Here is a 25865-nt window from a genome sequence, read left to right as displayed (position 1 = left end):
TGTTTATGTAAAGTGTATACGTACTTATACATTTGGAGCAGAGATGGTGGGCGATGTTGAGGGTGGGGAATGTTGAGAATTTGGGATGTTGAAGGTGGGAGATGCTGAGGGCGGGGGATGTTGAGGGTGGGAGATGTTGAGGGTGCAGCGTATGATGTATTGCCTTTTTAAGTCCATGGAAATCATCGTCTTTTTCTTCTCAGCACTGTTCTTTGCACTTGTTTTCTTAGAACCCATGGTTAGAAAAAAGAAATTTGGCCAAATGACTGTAAAAAATGCAAACAAGCACGAGAGAACTGCTCCCACAGCGATGTAAACATATGTACGATGTTTTGGCATCAATTGTGCTATCTAGTAGCAGCATTCTGAATTATTATTACATACGTATGTGTATTATTATTATTATTATTATTATTATTATTATTATTATGATTATTATTATTATTATTAATTTAAGGAACTGAAGCTCTATCATTATTATAATTATTATCATTAATTTAGGGAACTGAAGCTCTATTGTTATAATAATAATAATATTATTATTATTATTGACGAATGTTTTAATAATTTTCTAAAAAAGACCCAATACCTTTATAACAAGCACTGCCCTAAAAAAACTAAACAGATGACAGCTAAGAGACTGAACAGTCCCTGGCTAACACCCAGCATTCTCAAATCCATAAATACAAAACACCGATATGAAAAACAGTACAGAATGGGTCACATAACCAGAGACCAAACAAAACGTTACTCGTTAATCCTAACCAGCCTGATAAGAAGGGCAAAAAAATTGTATTATGAGAACAGATTATCCAACTTACGAGGTGATATAAAAAAGACCTGGAAGACCCTATCAGAAATTCTGGGAACAAAAACGATATCACGGCATAGCGAAATAAAATTAGCAAAATCAGATGAACCCCAACTCCCACCAACAGAAACAGCAAACAGACTCAATGATTTCTTCTCCACTATAGGTCAAAACCTTGCCAATAAAATCCCAAGCTCAGATACCCCACCAAATGACTACCTCACTGGCAACTACCCGAACACACTGTTCCTAGCTCCAACTAACCCATACGAAGTCTCCCTTATTATCAATGCACTGAAAAACAAGGCAGGAGATTTAAATACCTTACCACCCTTTATATACAAAAAAGCGTCACAAGTACTATCACCAATCATTGCAACACTCTTTAACAAATCCATTGAATCCTCCACCTTCCCTACAGTTCCCAAAATAGCAAGGGTCACCCCGATCCATAAAGGAGGAGACCAAACAAAGTTGAATAACTATAGGCCAATATCCAATTTACACCCTCTCTCAAAAATCTTCGAAAAATTAATTCATAAACGAATCTACTCCTACCTTATCTCCCAAAACATTCTCAACCCCTGCCAATTTGGATTCAGGCCTAATAAAAATACTAATGATGCTATTATACACATGCTAGAACATGTATACAATGCAATAGAGAAAAAAGAAGTCCCACTGGGGATCTTCATTGACTTACGTAAAGCTTTTGATACAGTTGACCATGTCTTGCTCCACGTAAAATTGTCACACTATGGTATTAGAGGGCACTCCCTCAACTACCTCAAGTCTTACCTCAGCAACAGAAGCCAATATGTGTACGCGAATGGGGCAAGCTCTTCTGCACAACCAATTACAGTTGGTGTCCCACAGGGAAGTGTCCTTGGCCCTCTTCTCTTTCTCCTATACATAAATGACCTACCAAATGCTTCGCAATTACTCAAACCCACACTTTTTGCAGATGACACTACATACGTCTTCTCTCACCCGAGCCCAGTCACGTTAGCCAATACTGTAAACACCGAATTACAGAAAATATCTACCTGGATGAGGACTAACAAACTTACACTAAACATTGACAAAACCTACTTCATTCAGTTTGGTAACAGAGCTACAGATGTACCTCTTAACATAACGATAAACGGATCACCTATCACAAAGCTAACAGAGGGAAAATTCTTAGGAATCCACCTCGATAATAGACTCAAATTTCATACACATGTACAACAAATTTCTAAGAAAATTTCCAAGACTGTAGGCATACTATCGAAGATACGGTACTATGTTCCACAGTCAGCCCTCCTGGCCCTTTATCACTCTCTTATTTACCCCTATCTCACCTATGGAATTTGTGCATGGGGCTCAACAACAATTAACCATCTCAGACCACTAATTACCCAACAAAAGGCTGCAGTTAGAATGATAACAAATTCTCACTACAGGCAACACACTCCACCAATATTCAAAACACTCAACCTACTCACCATACAAAACATCCATACTTATTATTGCACCTATTACATACATAGAACACTTAACTCTGATATTAACCCTCCCCTCAAACATCTCCTTGCCAACCTCAACAGAACACATGACCATAACACAAGGCACAGATCACTCTTTGATGTTCCTCGTGTCCATCTCACGCTATGCAAAAACTCAATGCACATAAAAGGCCCTAAAATCTGGAATTCATTACCTGTAAATATAAAAGAAACACTACCTGTTTACAAATTCAAGTCTCTTCTCAAAGTTCACTTACTCACTCAAAACCAAATAAATACTGAATAACTGAACCTTACAAATTGTATATCCAAAATGTTACTCACAATTATATCACATAAATGTTAAACCTAGGACCCAATCTAACTTTGTTATTTTTTTATATACACTACCTAACAGAATACTCCATTCTACTGAATGAACAGCAATGCATGCAACCATATGAGCTGTCTTTGTAATACTCATTTGTGCTTTATAGTTATCTGTTTACAATAATGTCTTATCACTGATTTCATCATTGCTTAGTTAATCTTAAGTTAATTTTAAGCCAGCCCGTAATGCTATGCATATAAGTGGCTTTGGCATGCTGCTCTTACCTGTATTTTTTTTTATTTGTACCTCTGTATGTATGCTTAAATTTCTAAATAAATAAATAAATAAATAAATTATTATATTATAATTATTGTTATTATTATTATTATTATTAATTTTGGGAACTGAATCTGTATTGTTATTACTATATTATTATTATTATTATTATTATTATTAATTTAGGGAATTGGAGAACAGATCCAATTCCCTAGATCAAGAGTCCCTCACCAGTGTCAAGGAACCTTGATGCTGATGAGAGGCTCTTGATCTAGGGGATTGAATCTGTGCACTAGTTACCTAAATTAATTATAATAATAATAACACTAATAATAATAATAATAATAATAATAATTATTACTATTATTATTATTATGTATTATTATTATTATTATTATTATTATTATTACTACAGTAAGGCCCCACTTTATGGCGTTTCACCTTACGGCATTCCGCTAATATGGCGATGTCAAATTATGACCAAAATTTGCTATACGGCAAGCGGTCTTTTAAATACAGCGCCCCCCACCCGGTTTGTTTACATTTTCTGTGACCACATCTATTATGTCAGGAAACTTTCCAAAATTTCAAGTGTTTTAAAATTACTGCATATTTTATATGTACTCTGATAATTATATTTATGTGTACCTGTACTTAAATATACTTACACACTGTGCTGGTGTGCAGGTACACATTAAAATCGCTAAGTCTCTCTCTACTCATGACGCCAATACTACGTAATAATAATCACTCTTGCGCACATTAAATGTCTTACTTTACATCAGTATAGGCATTTTCATTAATCCATCTATGATATTTTCCTCAAAATTATATGAAACCCATTACATAGCATATAAACATGATACACTCAGAATAAAAATTGATGTAAATATGAGATTTGTTTACAAAGCAGCTGTGTAGGTAGTGTCAGAAGAATTACTTTTCCTCTAGTCAAACACTGGGGGGTAACTGTAGAAAAATATTCTTTTTGTATGCCTTTACTCTATGTATAGCAATTCACGACCCTTGTGGGTTTAGTGCTTTTTATAATAATAATTATTATTATTATTATTATTAATAATAATAATATTATTATTAATAATATTAATAATAATAATATTATTATTAATAATAATAATAATAATAATATTATTATTATTATTATTATTATTATTATTATTATTATTATCTTCATTCACTCTAAAAATGGTGTGTTGCTGTTTGTTTATTCTGAACTAACTTGTACAACTTGTACACAATGTAAGAGTATTTGTATTGTGAGGTAATTATTATTAAAATAAAAAAATATTGAGGTAAATGCTTTACAAACTCTTACAAATGGACGTGAATGAACTAAAAGTAGACACATATTAATACGCATTTTGCCTGACCAAGTGATCGTCCACTACCTGTTCAGTTTGTGTTCTTACATTGTCTCAACTCTGTATCTTGTTCTCTCTCTCGTTTACTCTTTCGTTAACTAGTTGGCTGTCATTGACGATGACGTCTAAGGTTAGCTGTAATAAAAAGAGAAGTCGTAAGCCTCTTGCTTTAAGTGCCAAGTTAGAGGATGATGGTGTGCCATTTTGATTTTATTCAATAAACACCCTGCCACTCGCCTCTCACACATTAATATTAATATTTTAAGGTAAGTAATAAGTGTACTCTGTGTGTATCTTACCTTTTATTGTGTTTTTAATGCCTGTTTCTATTGCTAACTTAACCCTTTGACTGTCGCGGTCGTATATGTACGTCATAGGAGATACCGTGTTTGACGTATCTATACGCATAAATTCTAGCGGCTTCAAATCAAGCAGGAGAAAGCTGGTAGGCCCACATGTGAGAGAATGGGTCTCCATGGTCAGTGTGCACCATATAAAAAAAATCGGGGAGCCAGTGGTGCATTGTGGGAATACCATTTCAGTCGTCCTTTTTCAGCATGTCTAGCGGTAAGAAATATGTGACTTCCTTGCAAATCTGGGACTCTTCTCTTCCCAAGTGATGCTCTAACACAGATGGAAGTGTCAATGAAGATCAATTTCATGATTTCGAGGAGTTTGAGACCAAAAGCAATGGAGGAGGTGGAGGAGGAGGAGGAGGAAGAAGAGGAGGAAGAAGAAGAGGAGGAAGAAGAGGAGGAGGAAGAAGAGGAGGAGGAAGAAGAGGAGGAGGAAGAAGAGGAGGAGGAAGAAGAGGAGGAGGAAGGAAGGAGGAAGAGGAAGGAAGGAGGGAGGAGGAGGAAGGAGGGAGGAGGAGGAAGGAGGGAGGAGGAGGAAGGAGGGAGGAGGAAGAAGGAGGGAGGAGGAAGAAGGAGGGAGGAGGAGGAAGGAGGGAGGGAGGAAGAAGGAGGGGGGAGGAGGAAGGAGGAGGAAGGTGGAAGGTGGAAGGAGGAGGAGGAAGAAGAAGAAGAAGAAGAAGAAGAAGAAGAAGAAGAAGAAGAAGAAGAAGAAGAAGAAGAAGAAGAAGAAGAAGAAGAAGAAGAAGAATACCTAATACCTAATACCTAATACTAATAATATATAATAATATGTTCCCTTGAGGCATGAAAACAGTTCACCCCATGACAGTGACAAGATAAGGGGAGATAACATCTGATAAGAGCTGACCTTTGATGAGCGTAAACGAGGGTGGAGGGAGGGGGGCAGCTGTCCATCTGTCAAGAGCCAGGAGGAGGAGGAGGAGGAGAAGGAGAAGGAGGAGGAGGAGGAGGAGGAGGAGGAGGAGAAGAAGAAGGAGGAGGAGAAGGAGGAGAAGGAGGAGGAGGAGGAGGAGGAGGAGGAGAAGATGACGACGAACAAACATTTGTCTCTCTGTCTATTTGTCTGTCTGCCAAACTCCCTGTCTATCCGTCTAGCTCTGTCTCAGAAAGAGCCACAAGACTGTGTCATCATCACGTTTACTCACATCTTCAAGCAGAGTATAGCACTTTGTCTGGATTTTTTGGGTTATCCTAGGTAATTTACACTATGTATAGTTGTATTTATGTGTACCTGTGAGACAGAGAGAGAGAAAGAGAGACAGATTGAAAGAGATAGAATGAGGGAGAAAGATAATTAGATAGAATGGAGGGGGAAGCAGCATCCGACCACATTGTTTTGACAGGCGGTAGGGGGAGTGACTAATGAGACAATATGTCATTTTGACAGCTGCTGACTCCTGACTCAAAACAATTACAGTGGACCCCCGCTTAACGATCACCTCCAAATGCGACCAATTATGTTTGTGTATTTATGTAAGTGTGTTTGTACGTGTATGTTTGGGGGTCTGAAATGGACTAATCTACTTCACAATATTCCTTATGGGAAAAAATTCGGTCAGTACTGGCACCTGAACATACTACTGGAATGAAAAAAGTTCGTTAACCGGGGGTCCACTGTATAAGCCACACACTCGCACACAAGACAAGCTTGCTGAAGGGTGATAATAGCAGTTTTATGAAAGTATCTAGTGACTATATATGTGTATATATATTATAGAAACCAGAAGCAAGAAGGGAAGGCAGGAATGAAGAAAGGACTAGATGAAAGGAAGGAAAAAAGTAATGAAGGACAGATGAAGGAATGTAGGAAGAGAGGTGGAATGCCCTCCAGGTAGCCTCCAGGTAGGAAAGGAATGAAGGAAATTAGGAAGGAAGGAATGATGACACACGACCATTTACCTAGGATAACTACATAACACAACTGCCTGCTAATACTTTGAAGAAAACTGCTCAGACGAGGTATTTTGTCTTTGCACATAAAAAAAAAATTCAACAAAAATGCACACACACTGATTTTATGTGTGAGAGTGTAAAACACCATTGTGTATGACACCATGTTTTATGTTTGAGGAGTGTAAAACACCACTGTGTATGACACCATGTTTTATGTTTGAGGAGTGTAAAACACCACTGTGTATGACACCATGTTTCACAGAGTTCCACAAGCTGCAGAACTTCTAGGAGTATGTTCAGTGACTGTATATTGGTATATATATTATAGAACAATAGTAATAAACAATTTTTTGTATTGTTTGTTTTTGTAAACAAGTTTTGTAAACAATATATTGATAATTATGTTTGTGTGCTCATTGTGTTGTATACAACGAGTGTATATATGTACATTGCACCTTACTTTGGTCTCACAGGCCACATAAGTTATGTGAAAAAATAAAATAGTGAAAAAAACAACAAACCTTCAAATACAAGTAAACTAAAGTTTACCGAGTGAGCGGCAGTCCCCGCTGTTGCCATACGCGGCTCATTTTCTGCAAACTTCATGCCTCTATATCTCGGTAAGTACTGATGGGAAAAATTTTTTTTTTGGGACTAAAACAATCAGAAAAATAATCTTAACATTTTCATAAGAAAAAATAATTTTTTTTTTTTTCAAATATTTTGCGACACCAGAAGACACTTCAGGATTGGGCCCTTCGACAGTCAAAGGGTTAATATAAGTTAGTGTAAACGTGTTGTCTGGCATTTATTGCATATTTTATATGCTCTGATAATAATACTTGTGGAGCCGGGTTGAGGGACAACATTACGTTTTCTCTGTTCAGCCATCAGAGAAAACATGTATGAATCTGTTTGGCCCAGCCACTCCCCCACTCCGCTTTTGTTTACAATTTTCGGCATGAATTATTCATTACTTCTACCTTCGTTTATGATGGCATCTAAAGGTAGTTGTTAGAAATGATTAAATTCAGTGAACAAGGCATGTCGATGTTAATAATATGGCTCTGGGCCACAGTGTAGGTAGCTGGTAGGTGTAGCCCAGGCTACACCTACCGGCTACACCTACCAGCTACCTACACTGACTTTATACAAATAAATGCTACTCACCTCTCTCCCTATATTAACCCCTTCAGGGTCCAAGGCCAAAATCTGAAGTGGTGCTCCAGTGTCCAAGAAATTTTGAAAAAAAAAAAAATTATTTTTTTTACAGAATTAAAGAGTATGTTTTTGTGAAGGTAATAAGAAAAAAAAAAATTTTTTTCTGACCAGTACTTGCCGAGATACAGCGGTGGGAAGTTGACCCAAAATGACCGGGTGGCGGCAACATCAGTGACTTCCGCAAAATCCCATTTTTTTATTTTATGTTCTTTATACTTTTTTCTTTTCTTTTCTAATTTTTTTCTTTTTCTAATAACATTTGTGGCCTGTGAGACCAGTATATTGTATATTGTATAAGTGTACACTCATTGTATTCAACACAATAACTGCAATAATTTGTTTATCATTATATTGCTTACAAAACTTGTAAACAAGTTTATTGTAAACAAAATGATGAAAATATTAGTGCGGTTATTGTGTTGAATACAACGGTACCATATGGTACAACGGTGCCATAGGGTGCAATTGTACAATATTGTACAATGGCACCATATGATACAATGGTACCATATGGTACAATGGCACATGATACAATGGTACCATATAGTGCCATATGGTACAATGGTGCCATAGGGTGCAATAGTACCATATGGTACAATGGCATCATATGATACAATGGTACCATATGGTACAATATGGCAAAATTTCACATGATACAATGGTACCATATGATACAATGGTACCAGATGGTACAATGGCACCATTTGGTACAATGGTACCATATGATACAATAGTACCATATGGTGCAATGGTACCTTATGGTACCATATGGTGTACTGGTACCATATTGTACCATATGATGCAATGGTACCATATGGTACATTGTACCATACAGTACAATGATACCATATGGTTCATTGTACCATATGGTACTGTTGTATTCAACACAAACACACTAATATTTTCATTATTATTTTGTTTACAATAGTTGTTTACAACAAAAATATGCAAAAATGTTGTATATTAGTAATGTTCTATTATATATTTACAAGTGTACAGGAACTTTACGTGTTCCTTGAGGTGGATGACAAAGCACTTTGTCTCGGAAACTGCGGAGTCAGTAGCTAGCTTGCATCGCCACTCACTTAGTCTTGGCTGTTGTCTCATGCCACCAACACCTATTGACCATATGGTACATGGTATATGTTACAGGGTACCATATGGTACATTGTACTATATGGTAAAGGGTACCATGCAGTACAGGATAACATATGGTGCAGGGTACCATATGGTACAGGGTGCCATATGGTACAGGGTACCATATGGTACAGGGTACCATATGGTACAGGGTACCATATGGTACAGGGTACCATATGTCTTCCTTTGCAGATGACACCCGAATCTGCATGACAGTGTCTTCCATTGCAGACACTGCAAGGCTCCAGGCGGACATCAACCAAATTTTTCAGTGGGCTGCAGAAAACAATATGAAGTTCAACGATGAGAAATTTCAATTACTCAGATATGGTAAACATGAGGAAATTAAATCTTCATCAGAGTACAAAACAAATTCTGGCCACAAAATAGAGCGAAACACCAATGTCAAAGACCTGGGAGTGATCATGTCGGAGGATCTCACCTTCAAGGACCATAACATTGTATCAGTTGCATCTGCTAGAAAAATGACAGGGTGGATAATGAGAACCTTCAAAACTAGGGAGGCCAAGCCCATGATGACACTCTTCAGGTCACTTGTTCTATCTAGGCTGGAATATTGCTGCACACTAACAGCACCTTTCAAGGCAGGTGAAATTGCCGACCTAGAAAATGTACAGAGAACTTTCACGGCGTGCATAACGGAGATAAAACACCTCAATTACTGGGAGCACTTGAGATTCCTAAACCTGTATTCCCTGGAATGCAGGAGGGAGAGATACATGATTATGTACACCTGGAAATTCCTAGAGGGACTAGTACCAAACTTGCACACGAAAATCACTCACTACGAAAGCAAAAGACTTGGCAGACGATGCACCATCCCCCCCAATGAAAAGCAGGGGTGTCACTAGCACGTTAAGAGACCATACAATAAGTGTCAGGGGCCCAAGACTGTTCAACTGCCTCCCAGCACACATAAGGGGGATTACCAACAGACCCCTGGCAGTCTTCAAGCTGGCACTGGACAAGCACCTAAAGTCAGTTCCTGATCAGCCGGGCTGTGGCTCGTACATTGGTTTGCATGCAGCCAGCAGCAACAGCCTGGTTGATCAGGCTCTGATCCACCAGCAGGCCTGGTCACAGACCGGGCCGCGGGGGCGTTGACCCCCAGAACTCTCTCCAGGTAAACTCCAGGTTAACTCCAGGTACCATATGGTACAGGGTACCATATGGTATAGGGTACCATATGGTATAGGGTACCATATGGTACAAGGTACCATACAGCACAGGACACCATATGGTACAGATACAGGGACAACTATGGAAATAAGTCACCCTGACTTTCTTGGGTTATCCTAAGATTCTATACATATGCTGCTATGCATGATAATCTATGTAATTGTATTTCTGTACACCTGAATAAACTTACTCAAGTGCATGTGGCATCATAAGTAAGTTTATTTAGTTATACACAAATAAAGTTACATAGAATATCATACTTAGCAGCATATGTTTGGAGAACCTAGGATATCCCAAAAAAGTCAGACAGATTTATATCCATAAGGGTCCCTGTACCCTGTACCATATGGTACAATGTACTATGTGGTACAATGTACTATATGGTACATTATACCATATGGTACATTGCACCATATGGTACCATTGTACCATATACCATTGTACCATATACCATTGTATGACATGGCACCATTGTACCATATGGTACCATTGTACCATATGGCACAATGGTACCATATGGTTCAAAACCATAGAATTCGTCTTCAGCTCCACTTCCATCAGTCTTAGAACTGTAAGTTGTGAAGAGGAGAGTCAGAATTCGCCTCGAGAGTGAGTGGGGAGTGAGAGCCTCCTTGCCGCCAGGCACTGTGAACAAAGCTACTTTGCCGACGTTCCCACAATGCCATGTGGGCGTCCAGATTTTTTCTATGGTGTGCACACTGACCACCCAGACCCATTCTCTTAGGTGTAGGCCTACCAGCCTTCTCGTGCTAAACTTGACGGCGCTAGAATTTTGGCGTAGATCTATGGTTTGGACCCTGAACGTAAAGCCATAGATCTACGGGACGGACCCTGAAAGGGTTAAGACTACACATATTTTAAGGTAAATAAATGAGTGTATTGTATGTGCATTTTACCTCTTTGGGATGTTTTAAATATCATGTATTAAGTATGAGACGGGGAGCCAGTGCTACCTACACCTGGGCTACCTGCATCTGACTTCCTACAAGTAAGTACTATTCACCTCTCTCCCTACATTAAGATTACAAATACTTTAAGATAAGTAATGAATTTACTGTGACTGTATTTTACTTTGTGTGTTTTTAATGCCTAGTTCTATTACTGACTTAATATAATTTAGTGTAAACTTGTTGTCTGGCATTTATATGCATTTATAAATGGAAAAAAATGGAGTTCTGCCTTCCGGCGATGTCTGCTTTCCGGCAACAGCCTGGAACCTAACCCGCCGTATAAGTGGGGCCCTACTGTATTATGATTATGATTATTGTTATTATTATTATTATTATTATTATTATTATTATTATTATTATTATTATTATTATTATAATAATGAACGCTGCAACTCAGTTCACTGTTTACCACGCTGTGGGAGCAGTTCTCTCATGCTCTGCACACTTTTTCTAAGCATCCGTCCTAAGAAAGTACAGTAAGTGTAAAGGACAGTGCTGAGAAGAAAAAGAGGATGATTTCCATGGAATTAAAGCATGAAATCATAGATAAACAAGCGAGGTGTCCAGGTTTTGGGTTGAGGGAGAAGTGGGGGGGGGAGCTGGCTCATAACTCAAATGTTGGCTCATAACTCAGAGCAAACAATTGACCCAGGGGCGGCTTTGTATCTCAAAAAACTCGTAGTACGTTTGGACACTCATAAGTCAAGGTTCCACTGTATATGCTTATGCATGCATGTGTAGTGTGACCTAAGTGTAAGTAGAAGTAGCAAGACATACCTGAAATCTTGCATGTTTATGAGACAGAAAAAAAGACACCAGCAATTCTACCATTATGTTCAAATTAATAAATAAATAAATAAATGTAAAACAGTTACAAGCTTTCGTTTCACACTCCCTTGGCAGAACGGTAGTACCTCCCTGGTTGGATGCTGTCTACCAACCTACTACCTAGGCATAACTCTAGTAACTGCAGATAAATAATTATAAATAAGTAATCAGAGCTTGCTGAGATGTAGAAGTACAGTGTATGTGAGAATTAATATGTTAATGTAGTTTTCGTTTATTTTGTTATACTGTATATCATTAAATATAGAAGTATTATCATTATAAAAAAGCTGATATTGATGGAATCAAGAGACAAATGTTAAGAGCAGGTGGGGATATAGTTTTAGAATGGTTGTTGCTTTTATTTAACCCTTTCAAGGTCTGTGCCATAGATCATACAGCTTTACGTTGATAGTCCAAACCATAGATCTATGTCATGAGTTCAGCTCACTCTGATAAGCTGTGAGCAATAAATTTGGGCCTAGATATGAGAGAATACATCTACGTGGTATGTGTGCACCACATAAAACAAATCCTAGGCACACAGTGCATAATGAGAAAAAAAACAGACCTTAATTTTCTATTAAAACAGCAATTTTGCAGTGTTTTTTCGTATGTTTTTTATAGTTGTATTCGCGATTTCTTGGTGTCATTTGATAGAATGGAAAATATATTACAGAAATAGAGATGATTTTGATTAGTTTTAGTACTGGAAATGGCTTGAAACTGAGCTCAAAGTAGCAGAAATGTTAAATTTTTGCCGATGTTCAAGAGCAAACAAATGTCCTCACACGTTTAATACATGCCAGCTGGTGAGTCTAATATACATTCACAAATGTGGTGATATTATTTATACAGTTATTACAGATGTTGGTTTGAATTAAAATTCATTATGTGAATTAAAAATCAAAATGGAATTCATTTGTAAAGCCTGAAAACATAACTAATGAACAGAGGAAATGTTAGTTTAGTGCCAGGAATGCCTCCATTGTTTATTCTGGACCCTATTTTGAAATTGGAATATTTTGAACTTTGCATTAAATTGGCCAAATTACCAATTTCCGATCACTTTATTTTGTAGTTGAAACAGTTGACTTGGCGATTTCTTGTACTCAGCTGATAGAATAAAGAGAAACAGAAATATCAATCTCAGTCTTAAAATAATGATTCCTAACTAGTCATAAGTTGGCCTGTGATACTCCAATACTGAAACTGTGTATTGTGCTAAAACAAAAGCATTCACATTGCTAAACTCACAAACTAGTATTTAGTCACTTAGCCATAATATCAACTTACCTCATAATTTGTAATATTTTAAAGTTAAGAATTATTCTAAGTCTTCCCGAAATGCCTAGCCATGCTAGGTGTTCTAGTGGCCCCCTCTGTAATTAGTATTTTACTACATGTAAACCACACAATAACCAAATTCTGTAAACTCAGCATTGTAATCCTTATAGAGAATAAACTTTGAATTTGAATTGAATTGAATTGAAATAGCTAAGAATTTGGTCGACTGGAATACTGTAATTGGCCTAAAATAGGAGTCAAAGTTGGAAAATTGCCAATGCATAAATATTGCTGACACATCAAAATTTGCGAGAACATAATTTCATCAATTTTCCATCAAATTTCATACTTTTTGTTTTATTGCCTTCAGAAAAAGATTCTCTACCATTTCATAAGAAAAAATAAAATTATTTTTTGAAAATTCTTGAACCCTGGTGCACATTTTGAAATTTGGTCTCTGGATGCTGAAAGGGTTAACTAACCCTTTAACTGTCAAACCGTTGATCTATGTTTACTGCTAGTGCTCATGACATCGATCAATGCACTATTTTTCCTGCCTTCAAATTTGGCACTAGAGGGCTGATAGGCCTAAGCACTTTTGCCTGACACCATGCTTAGGAGTTTCATACTCTAGCACTTCTAAAAGCATTGCTGAGCCCTATAAATAATTTATGTGTATTTCTTGATAATAGTATGTGATCAAGGCAGGTGTGTTTGTGACTATGTGATTGCTCTTTCTGTACCTAATATTAGTGTCGGACAAAGATTGGCTATAAAAATCACAAGAAATTCTATAACGTGTAATTATCAGAACATAAAAATAATGCAAATTAAAAAAAAAAAAAGAGAAAAAAAGGGTATATCAGTAACAGTTCTGCAAAGGTCTTTGACGTGTTTACCATATCTGAGTAATTGAAATTTCATCGTTGAACTTCAATGCAGTGTCTGCAATGGAAGACACTGTCATGCAGATCGGGTGTCATCTGCAGGACTCCATGTTGCCATCATGTGAGCATCCAGTGCCAACTTTGCAACCTTATATCTCAGTAAGTACTGGCCCAAAAAATTTTTTTGGTCTTATTATACATAAAAAATTGCCCTCTTTGTTTTCAAAAAAAAAAAAAAAATCAAAATATTCGGAGCGCTGGCAGTGAAAACTCAGATCAATGTTTGGACATTTAAACAACCATCATGACATCATGCATCCCTGTCTAAGATATACTTTTATTGGAAAATAATGTCCCTCTCTCCTACATACCCTAGCATGAGCCTTACTATCCTTGTAAAAGCTCTGAACTGCTTTCAGCAACCTGCCACCTGTTCCATAAACTTGCAACATTGCCCCCCTATCTACCTTATCATATACCTTTTCCAAATCCATAAATACAACAAAGACCATATCTAAATACTGTTTACTTATATGCATCACTGTAAACACTTTGTCTACACATCCCCTATTTCGTAAAGGCATGCTCTTCTGCCAATCCCTAGGTACCTTACCCTCACTCATACATTTATTAATGTATTTATAGATAGGGTTGTAAAAGAAGTGAATGCAGGGGTGTTGGGGAGAGGTGTGGGATTGCAAGATAAAGAATCTAGCACAAAGTGGGAGTTGTCATGGTTGTTTTTTTGCTGATATCACTGTGCTTTTGGGAGATATTGTAGAAAAGTTATAAAGGTTGATGGATGAATTTGGAAGGATATGTAAAAGAAGGAAATTAAAAGTGAACATTGGGAAGAGCAAGGTGATGAGGATAACAAAAAATTTAGGTAATGAAAGATTGGATATCAGATTGGAGGGAGGGAGTATGGAGGAAGTGAATGTAAAGCCTCTTCTCACTTAGCAACATACTCGTTTACCAACGACTCAGACATACAGTGGGCTCTCTGATTGGTATGCATACCTAAATAATGTATTTAGAGGTGATTTCCTCTCTTCTGTTTATTACAATATGCAGTACACTACTGTATAAACATTTAAAAATATACCAGGAATGTTATAAATGGTGCAGAGATGACATTACAACCACTACCATTATAGTATGCTCCTCACTTAGCGACAAACTCATTTTCCGACATGGTCTTAGGAAAGGAACTCGGGCTGAGGAGAGGCTGTATTTAGATATTTAGGAGTGGACTTGTTAGCAGATGAGTCTATGAAAGATAAAGTGAATCATAGAATTGATGATGGGGAAAAGGTGAGGGATGCATTGGGGTATTTGTGGAGACAAAGAATGTTGTCTCTGGAAGCAAAGAAGGAAATGTATGAGAGTATAGTTATACCAATGCTCTTATATAAGTGTGAAGCATGGGTGATGATTGTTGCAACAAGGAAGAGGTTGGAGGCAGTGGAGATGTCATGTCTGAGGGCAATATGTGGTGTGAATATAATGCAGAGAATTTGTAGCTTAGAGATAAGAAGGAGCCGAGTAATTAAAAGTATTATATAGAGGGCTGAAGAGGGGTTGTTGAGGTGGTTTGGACATTTAGAGAAGATGGGACAAAATAAGATGACTTGGAGGGTGCATAAATCTGTAACAGAGGGAAGGAGAGGTAGGAGTTATCCTTGGAAAGGATGGAGGGAGGGGGTAAAAGAGGTTTTGTGTGTGAGGGGCTTAGGCAACCAGCAAGCATGTGTGAGTGTATTAGATAGGAGTGAGTGGAGGCTAGTGGTTTTTATAACTTGACGTGCTGTTGGATTGTTAATCAAGTAACATTTATGAAGGGATTCAGGGAAACCAGTTAGCCAGACTGGAGTCCTGGAGGTGGGAAGTACAGTGCCTGCACTCTAAGTGACGGGTGGGGATATTTGTAGTTTTGAACTGTAGTATCAGTGCCCATCTGGTAAGACGGTGATGGAGTGAGTGATGGTGAAAGCATTTCTTCTATTTTTGAGCTACCCTGTTTTGGTAGGAAATGGTTGGTGTGTTAAAAAAATATTTCTAATTACTAATTTAATTTTTTTACATCAGAGCTTATGTTATGGCATACATATTACATGTATATACAAGAGGCTTCACAAAAGCCATTATTCTCTTCCATTATCCGTAGTCATTAATTATACGAACAATACTCAGGAAAAAATAGAAAATCAGATGTGTTAGCCCTGTATGTCTTTTAGTGGAATAATGAACAGTTCTAAGTAAATTTTAAAACTAACACTGAAAAACATACAGTATATAGTACAGTGCAGACAATTGATTTTCATGATAACTTGCTGATGGAGTGTAAACAAGGTAACATTTATGAGGGATTCAAAGACACCAGTTAACTGAACTTGAGTCCTGGAGGTGGGAAATACAGTGGTCCCTCGCTTATTGTCGTTAATCCGTTCCTGGAAGTGCGACGATTATTGAAATAGACAATTTTCGAATCAATTTTCCCCATAAGAAATAATGTAAATACAATTAATCCGTTCCTGACACCCAGCAGTATTAAAATAAAAAAATTTTTTACATGAAATATAGATGTAGTACATAAACAGTACAATGGGACATGATGAATGAAACATTAACAGCATAACATTTAACTTTATTGGCAATTCTTCTTAGTGTATGGAAGACTGGAGGAGGAGAGAGATTGGATTAGTTACTGTTTGGAAGGGGAATCTCCTTCCATCAGCACCTCAGGTACCAAGTCCTTTTCTAGGGTTACTTCTCTTCTCTGTTTCCTAATGCAACTAGGACCAGCTTGAAAGTCACTGGAGTCCTGTTGCAAAAAAAGTGACCAGAGAGCTCTGTTTCTGGTGTCTCTTTAAAACTTCCCTAAAATGGGCCAAGACTCTGTCACTGTACAAGTTGCTGATATGGCTTGCAACATCCTTCTCAGGGTAATATTTCTCCATAAATCTTTCCATCCTACCCCACATTTCAAAAATCTCCTTAATTTCTGAAGAAGGCACCTTCTTCCATCTCTCTCTTCCTCCTCCTCTGCAGCAAGATTCTGAGCTGTGATCTGTTGCTCTTCCTGCTGAAGCTCTTGCAGCTCCACAGTGGTTAGCTCTTTGTTGTGCTCCTCCACCAACTCTTCCACATCCTCCAAACTCACATCCAACCCCATGGAACTCCCCAATGCCACAATAGAGTTCGCAACTGACATAGGCTCATCAGGGTCAGCCACAAACCCTTCAAAACCCCTCTTGTGGACACAATCTGGCCACAAATTTCTCCAGGCAGAGTTCAAAGTCCTGGTAGTCACTCCATCCCAAGCCTTACCTATAAGGCTTATGCAATGGAGGATACTGAAGTGTTCTTTCCAAAAATCTCTTAGGGTCAAGTGAGTGTCTGAGGTCACATTAAAGTACCTTTGAAACATTGCTTTGTTGTAGAGTTTTTTAAAGTTTGAAATGACCTGCTGGTCCATGGGCTGGATGAGAGGAGTGGTATTTGGGGACAAGAACTTTAAAGTGATGAACCCAAACTCCTGCAGAATTAGGTCATCCAAGTTTGGAGGATGAGCAGGTGCATTGTCCATTACTAGGAGGCACTTGAGATCCAATTTCTTTTCCAGGAGGTAATTCTTCACACTAGGGCCAAACACTTCATTGAACCACTCGACGAAAATTTCCCTCGTGACCCATGCCTTATTATTAGATCTCCAAAACACACACAATTTACTCTTCATAACATTGTTTTTCCTGAACACTCTGGGATTTTCAGAATGGTACACTAGTAATGGCTTCACTTTGAAATCCCCACTAGCATTAGCACAGAACATGAGCATCAGCCAGTCTTTCATAGGCTTGTGTCCTGGCAGTCCCTTTTCCTCTGGAGTAATGTAGGTTCTCTTTGTCATTTTCTTCCAAAAGAGGCCTGTTTCGTCACAATTGAACACTTGTTCAGGTTTTATGTACTCCTTGAATTCAGTTATGAATTTTGTAGCTGCAATTTTGTCCAAACTGACAGCCTCACCATGCCTTATCACACTGTGTATGCCACTACGGTTCTTAAATCTCTCAAACCAACCTTTGCTGGCCTTAAATTCACAAATATCAGTACTTGTTGCAGGCAATTTCTTTACCAGATCGACATGCAGCTGCCTAGCCTTTTCACAAATAATCGACGTCATAAGACTATCTCCTGCAAATTGTTTCTCATTTATCCACACCAATAATAACTTCTCAACATCTTCGAGTACTGGTGATCTCATTTTTGTCAGCATATTTACCCCCTTTGCAACAACAGCTTCCTTGATTTCCTTTTTCTTGGCCATGATGGAAGATATGGTTGTATGGGTTTTTTTATACTTCCTGGCCAGTTCGGCCACACGTACGTCACTTTCACATTGTTCAGTGATGTTTTTCTTAAATCCAATCGTATTTCTCACCTTCTTTACCAAAGGCTCGGCACTAGGAGCTTTCTTTGGAGCCATGGTAGCTTATTTAGCACTTGCAAGCACTAAAATGAATGGAATATTATGAAATATTTTGTATGAACAAGTGAGGGGACCATAGCTCACTGGTAAACAATGGCACACTGGCTGGGAAGGCAGGCCGAGGTGGCTGAGAGCCGTGAATACGCGTCCAGGACGAACAACGATTAGCGAGTCAACTGACCATTTGCGAACCAATGTTTGGACAAATATAACGCAATGATTTCCGAAAAGGACGACTATCGAGCCCGATGATTATCGACGGACCACTGTACAGTACTGCACTCTGAAGGAAGGGTAAGGATGTTGCTGGTCAGAGGGTCATTTGCATTATGTCTGTGCACTTCTGGCAAGGCAACTATGTAAAAGATAAAAGTGAATGTGTTTACTTGTATTTGGGTTCACCTTACTTCAGTAGCAGATGGCTAGTGTGTAGAAATTTATTTAATGCCTGACAAATTCCATGTCTTTTTAAGTGCACCTAATTAAGACAGTAATTTTATGATCTTTTATTTGTCATTTAATTCTAATGCTCATTAATCATATTTCCTGAGTAAACCTATAATAAATATGTTTTACAGGTTGTACAGCACTGCACGTTCTGGCTGAGAAGGCAAACATTAGTGAACGCAATACATGTTGGGACGGTAAGGCTGTGAGTGTGAAGGAAGCCTGGGTCAACTTGGCCAGCTTGATCATGTCACTGGGCTGTGATCCCAGGTTACCCAACCACCACAACAGGTACCCTCACCAGGTTGCTCGTGACGCTGGTAACGCACACCTGGCCAACCAGCTTGCCAAGGTCATACACACCTATCATTGTTTACCTCTTGTATTCTTTTGCATAATCCAAATATATGTAATTTTTGTAGCAACGTAAAATAATACATGAATTAGAGTTGTGAAATACTTGTGTTTAAGTTGCCCAGTGTTCTTGAGGTTTGTGTTTTGTGAGAAGCTTGTGCATGTTAAATTTGCAGATACAGAACTCTACCTAACTTAGACTTAATGTACAACAAAGATTCACTCCACACTTTAGTGACCCCATATTCATACATTCTAATATAAAAATTTTACTCTCGTTTAAAGCATCTTTAGCCCAGTACAAAATTGCATTTTAATTTTATTTTTGTTATTTTTGTTATTTTTGTGCTTTTATCATTACTATATTTCCATTATCATTATTTAATTAACACATTGGCCATCACATACCCTGGCTGGCTTTCTGGAGGAGCAAGGATGTCACAGTTCCAATGATGCTCTGAGCTGCAACCTACTTCAGTGTGCAGTACTCTACACTCATACCTCTAGAACTGCAGCCTCCTCCATTGTGCAGTACTTTACACCCCAATCTCTAGAACTGTAACTTTCAGAGTATAGCACTCTACTTTTCACCTCTAGTACTGCAATCTCTTTCAGAGTGCAGCACTCTACTTCCCATCTATACAACTGGCTAACTAGTTTCCCCAAATCTCATTATAAGTGTTGTTAATACTATTATGATGGTTATATTTTAACCTCAGTGGCCATGTACTGCCAAGGCATTGTGTCCCAAAGATGAAAACACTTTCACCATCATTCATTCTCCCTATTTTTCCAGGTGTGTTAACATCACAATCTTGACTGCACTGGGCTGGTGGGGGTGGTGGTGGTGGTGGTGGTGGTGGTGGTGGTGGTGGTGGTGGTAGTAGTAGTGGTAGCAGTAGTAATAGTGGTGGTAGCAGCAGTGTTGGTGGTCGTAGTGGCTGCAGTGATATTGGGATACTGGCTGCTTGGAGTGACATCTAAACTGTCATATCTGGGCACCTCTGCAAAGACAGTGATTATGTGTGAATGATGGTTAAAGTGTTTCTTTCTTTTTTGGGTCACCCTGCCTCAGTGGGAGATGGCCGGCATGTTGAAAAAAAATAGTAATGCAGCTTTTCCACAGGGAAGTAGAAAAGAATTCGTCCACCATAAGCCATGTGTGTCGAAAGAGGTGACTAAAATGCTGGGAGCAAGGGGCTAGTAACCCCTTCTGTATAAATTATTAAGTTTAAAAAGAAAAGCTTTTGCTTTTCTTTTGACTTAAAAAGAAAAATTTAGTTTTTCTGAAAAGAAAAACTTCTGTTTTTCTTTTTAGGTCATCCTGCCTCAGTGGAATATGGCCAATTCGTTGAGCAAAAAATGCAGCTGTAAGACGTTCCCCTAGATCTCTCTTCCAACAATATTACCATCCCTCAGCACCTCCTGGCTTCATATTTGTTCTGGGCACCTTCAGCATCATTAGTATTCCTCTTGTGTGTGATGGTAAACATTAAGAGATGAGACAGGGTGATGAAAATATCCAAGTTATTTGATAAACATAGTGTGTGAAATGTTAGCAATGTTGGCAGAAAGCAAGCAGATGGTGTGGGTGTTAATGAGGGAAGAAAAGAACTGTATCTCTAAAGACATTCTCCACCCCTAGTCTCAGCTGCCTTAACTTGGATTAGAGGGGAAACATTCCATGCATTGTAGTTCAGGCATACTACCTGGAGTCTACCTGGAGGGCATTCCGGGGATCAATGCCCCCTCGGCCTGGTCCATGACCAGGCCTCCTGGTGGATCAAGGCCTGATCAATGAGGCTGTTACTACTGGCCACACATAGTCCAATGTACGAGCCACAGCCCAGCTTATCTGGCACTGACTTTAGGTATCTGTCCAGCTCCCCCTTGAAGACAACCAGGGGTCTGTTGGTAATTCCCCTTATGGCTGGTGGGAGGCTGTTGAACAGTCTTGGGCCCCAGTCACTTTTTTGTGTTTTCTCTTAGTGTACCAGTGGTGTTCCTACTTTTCACTGGGGGTATGTTACATCACCTGTCAAGTCTTTTGCTTTCATAGGGAGTGATTTCTGTGTGCAGGTTAGGGACCAGTCCTTCCAGATTCTTCCAGGTGTAGATTATGATATATCTCTCTTGCCTTCACTCCAGTAAGTACAAGTCACGTGCTTCCAGGTGTTCCCAGTAGTTAAGGTGTTTGATGGAACTTATATGTGCAGTGAAGGTTCTCTGTACATTCTGTAAGATCTGCAATTTCACCTGCCTTGAATGGAGATGTTAACCCTTGAACTGTTTTGGTCGTATATATACGTCTTACGAGCCACTGTTTTTGACATACATATGCTCATAAATTCTGGCGGCTTCAAATCAAGCAGAAGAAAGCTGGTAGGCCCACATGTGAAAGAATGGGTCTGTGTGGTCAGTGTGCACCACATAAAAGAAATCCTGCAGCACACAGCGCATAATAAGAAAAAAAAACTCCAACCATTTTTTTTTAATTAAAATGCTTATTTTGTGGTCTATTTTCGTATAGTATTTATGATTGTATTCTCGTTTTCTTGTTCTCATTTGATAGAATGGAAAACGTACTATAGAATTAGAGGTGATTTTGATTGGTTTCATTATGAAAAGAACCTTGAAATGGAGCTCAAATTAGGGGAAATGTTTGATTTTTGCTGATGTTCAAAAGTAAACAAATGATGTCATTTTCCAATAAATATCCAAGTAGCAATTCTAATATGCAGTCATGAATGGGTTGACACTATTTATACAATTATTACAATATTGAAGTAGTCTGTATAACAGTAAATCTTCTATTTTTTGTTTGAATAAAAATTCAAAATAGAAAGCAAGGGTAATGTCAGAGGGGCCTGAAGACATGACTAATGAAAAAAGAAAATGTTATTTTCGACCCAGGAATGTCTGTTTTGTTCATTCTGGACCCTATTTTGAAATTGTCACATTTTTTAATTTTCATGAAATTGGCTAAATTGCAAATTTCTGACCACATTATTAAGTAGTTGAAATTGGTAAATGGGTAGTTTCTTGTACTCAATCGATAGAAAAAATGGAGCTCTTGAGTTTGGTTGACTGGAACAATGGAATTAGCCGAAAATTTGGCTCAAAGTGGGCAAAATAACTGATTCATAAATATCAGCGAGGTCGCTAACTTCGCGAGAGCATAATTCCATCAGTTTTCCACCAAATTTCATTCTTTTGATGTCATTACAATCGGGAAAAGATTCTTTATCATTTCATAAGAAAAAATAATTGGGGGGGGTGTAAAATTTGGCGACACCAGGAGACACCTCAGGATTTGGGGTTGCGACAGTCAAGAGGTTAATGATTATTATTACATATTATTATTACAGTAATACATATGTACTAATATTAATAGTAATAATATTATTATTAAACTATAATATAGTGTTTACTCATTACTTACCTTAATCCTTTGACTGTCGCAAGCCCCTTTCTGAAACTGTCATTCTATGTCGAAAAATTTTTGGAAAAAAAATTACTTTTTTTCTTATGAAATGATAGAGAATCTTTTCCCGATGGTAATGACACCAAAAGTACAAAATTTGGTTGAAAACTCACGGAATTACACTCCTGCGAATTTAGCGATCTTGGTGATATATACGTATCGTCGATGTTGCCGACTTTGAGTCCTATTTTTGGCAAATTCCATCGTTCCAGTCGACCAAACTCATAACTATTTTTTTAGAACTCCATTTTTACTATCAATTGAGTGCAAGAAACCACCCATTTACCAATTTGAACTACCCAATAAAGTGGTCAGAAATTGGCAATTTGGCCAATTTCACTCAAATAAAAAAAGATGTCAATTTCAAAATAGTGTCGAGAATAAACACTGCAGATATTCTTGGCACTAAAGTAACATATCCTCTGTTCATTAGTCATGTCTCCAGGCCCCTCTTGTATTACTCTTCCTTTCTATTTTGACTTTTTATTCACACAAAAAATAGAAGATTTACTGTTATGCAGACTACTGCATTATTGTAAAAGTGGTATAAATAATATCAGTGCACTAGTGAAAGAATATTAGACTCCTCAGTTGACGTGTATTGATGTGTAGTGTGATTTGCTTACTCTTCAACATTGGTAAAAATCGAACATTTCCGCTACTTTGAGCTCAATTTCAAGGTTGTTTTCATCGTGAAACTAATCAAAATCATCTCTATTTCTGTAATATGTGTTCCATTGTATCAAATGAGACCAAGAAAACGAGAATACAACCATAAATACTATAGGAAAAAACACCTCAAAATCAGCATTTTAATCCAAAACACGGAGTTTTTTTTTCCTCATTATGCACTGTGTGCTGCAGGATTTTTTTATGTGGTGCACACTGACCACACAGACCCATTTTCTCACATGTGGGCTTACCAGCTTTCTCCTGCTTGATTTGAAGCCGCTAGAATTTATGCGTATTAACAAGTCCTAAACACTGGCTCGTAAGACGTATATATATGACCAAAACAGTCAAAGGGTTAAAATATTTGTAGTCTTAATGTAGAGTGAGAGGTGAGGAAACAAGATTAAATGAATAAACGAGAGAGAGAATGAGAGGGTAGAAGATTCACGAGTTTTGTAAACCAACTAGTTGTTGTTGTTTTTGACTTCCACAAAATCCCATTTTTTTATTTTACGTTTTTTATACTTTTTTCTTTTCTTTTCTAATTTTTTTCTTTTTCTAGTAACATTTGTGGCCTGTGAGACCAATATAATGTATATTGTATAAGTGTACACTCATTGTATTCAACACAATAACTGCACTAATTTGTTTATCATTATATTGCTTACAAAACTTGTTTACAAGTTTATTGTAAACAAAATGATGAAAACATTAGTGCAGTTATTGTGTTGAACACAATGGTACCATATAGTACTATATGGTACAATGGTGCCATAGGGTGCAATTGTACCATATGGTACAATGGCACCATATGATACAATGGTACCATATGGTACAATATGACATAATGGCACATGATACAATGGTACCATATGATACAATGGTACCATATGGTACAATGGCACCATTTGGTACAATGGTACCATATGATACAATGGTACCATATGGTGCAATGGTACCATATGGTACATTGTACCATACAGTACAATGATACCATATGGTTCACTGTACCATATGGTACTGTTGTATTCAACACAATAAACACACTAATATTTTCATTATTATTTTGTTTACAATAGTTGTTTACAACAAAAATATGCAAAAATGTTGTATATTAGTAATGTTCTATTATATATTTACAAGTGTACAGGAACTTGACGTGTTCCTTGAGGTGGATGACAAAGCGCTTTGTCTCGGAAACTGTGGAGTCAGTAGCTAGCTTGCATCGCCACTCAGTCTTGGCTGGTGTCTCATTCCACCAACACCTATTGACCATATGGTACACGGTATCATGTGTTACAGGGTACTATATGGTACATTGTACTATATGGTATAGAGTACCATGCAGTACAGGATAACACATGGTACAGGGTACCATGTGGCACAGGGTGCCATATGGCACAGGGTACCATATGGTACAGGGTACCATACAGTACAGGACACCATATTCTACAGATACAGGGATAACTATGGAAATAAGTCACCCTGACTTTTTTGGGTTATCCTAAGATTCTATACGTATGCTGCTGTGTATGATAATCTATGTAATTGTATTTCTGTACACCTGAATAAATTTACTCAAGTGCATGCTGCATCATAAGTAAGTTTATTTAGTTATACACAAATAAAGTTACATAGAATATCATACTTAGCAGCATATGTTTGGAGAGCCTAGGATAACCCAAAAAAGTCAGACAGACTTATTTCCATTAGGGTCCCTGTACCCTGTACCATATGGTATAATGTACCATTGTACCATATGATACCATTGTACTATATGATACCATTGTGTGACATGGCACCATTGTACCATATGGCACAATGGTACCATATGGTTCAAAACCATAGAATTCGTCTTCAGCTCCACTTCCATCAGTCTTAGAACTGTAAGTTGTGAAGAGGAGAGTCAGAATTCACCCGGAGAGTCATTGGGGATTGAGAGCTTCCTTGCCGCCAGGCACTATGAACAAAGCTACTTTGCCGGTGTTCCCACAATGCCATGCGGACGTCCAGATTTTTTCTATGGTGTGCACACTGACCACCCAGACCCATTCTCTTAGATGTAGGCCTACCAGCCTTCTCGTGCTAAATTTGACAGCGCTAGAATTTTGGCATAGATCTACGATTTGGACCCTGAACGTAAAGCCGTAGATCTACGGGACGGACCCTGAAAGGGTTAATGCACCTCAGAGTGATTATTATTGTGTTATTATCATTATTAATATGGCATCTTCAAGACCAATAACACACTCTTAACCCTTTGAGGGTTTTGGTCGTACTAGTACGTCTTACGCGTAGGGGTTTTTGACGTACTAGTACGCATAAATTCTAGTG

The 25865-nt window shown here is 38.0% G+C and overlaps 1 protein-coding gene across 1 annotated transcript in view; it reads left to right on the top strand.

Annotated features, from left to right (window-relative positions):
• LOC128687524 (uncharacterized) overlaps window positions 1-25865 on the top strand; it is a gene marked incomplete at its 5' end in the record, with an annotated part of 171202 nt that overhangs the window by 58370 nt on the left and 86967 nt on the right. Inside the window, 1 exon segment of the mRNA XM_070083974.1 lies at window positions 19153-19373. Within this exon segment, the coding sequence (XP_069940075.1) occupies window positions 19153-19373 (221 nt within the window).

The sequence above is a fragment of the Cherax quadricarinatus genome, chromosome 11 (genome assembly GCF_038502225.1).
Source record: "Cherax quadricarinatus isolate ZL_2023a chromosome 11, ASM3850222v1, whole genome shotgun sequence".
In the NCBI taxonomy this organism is placed as follows: domain Eukaryota; kingdom Metazoa; phylum Arthropoda; class Malacostraca; order Decapoda; family Parastacidae; genus Cherax; species Cherax quadricarinatus.
This window is presented reverse-complemented; position numbering and strand designations above follow the sequence as displayed.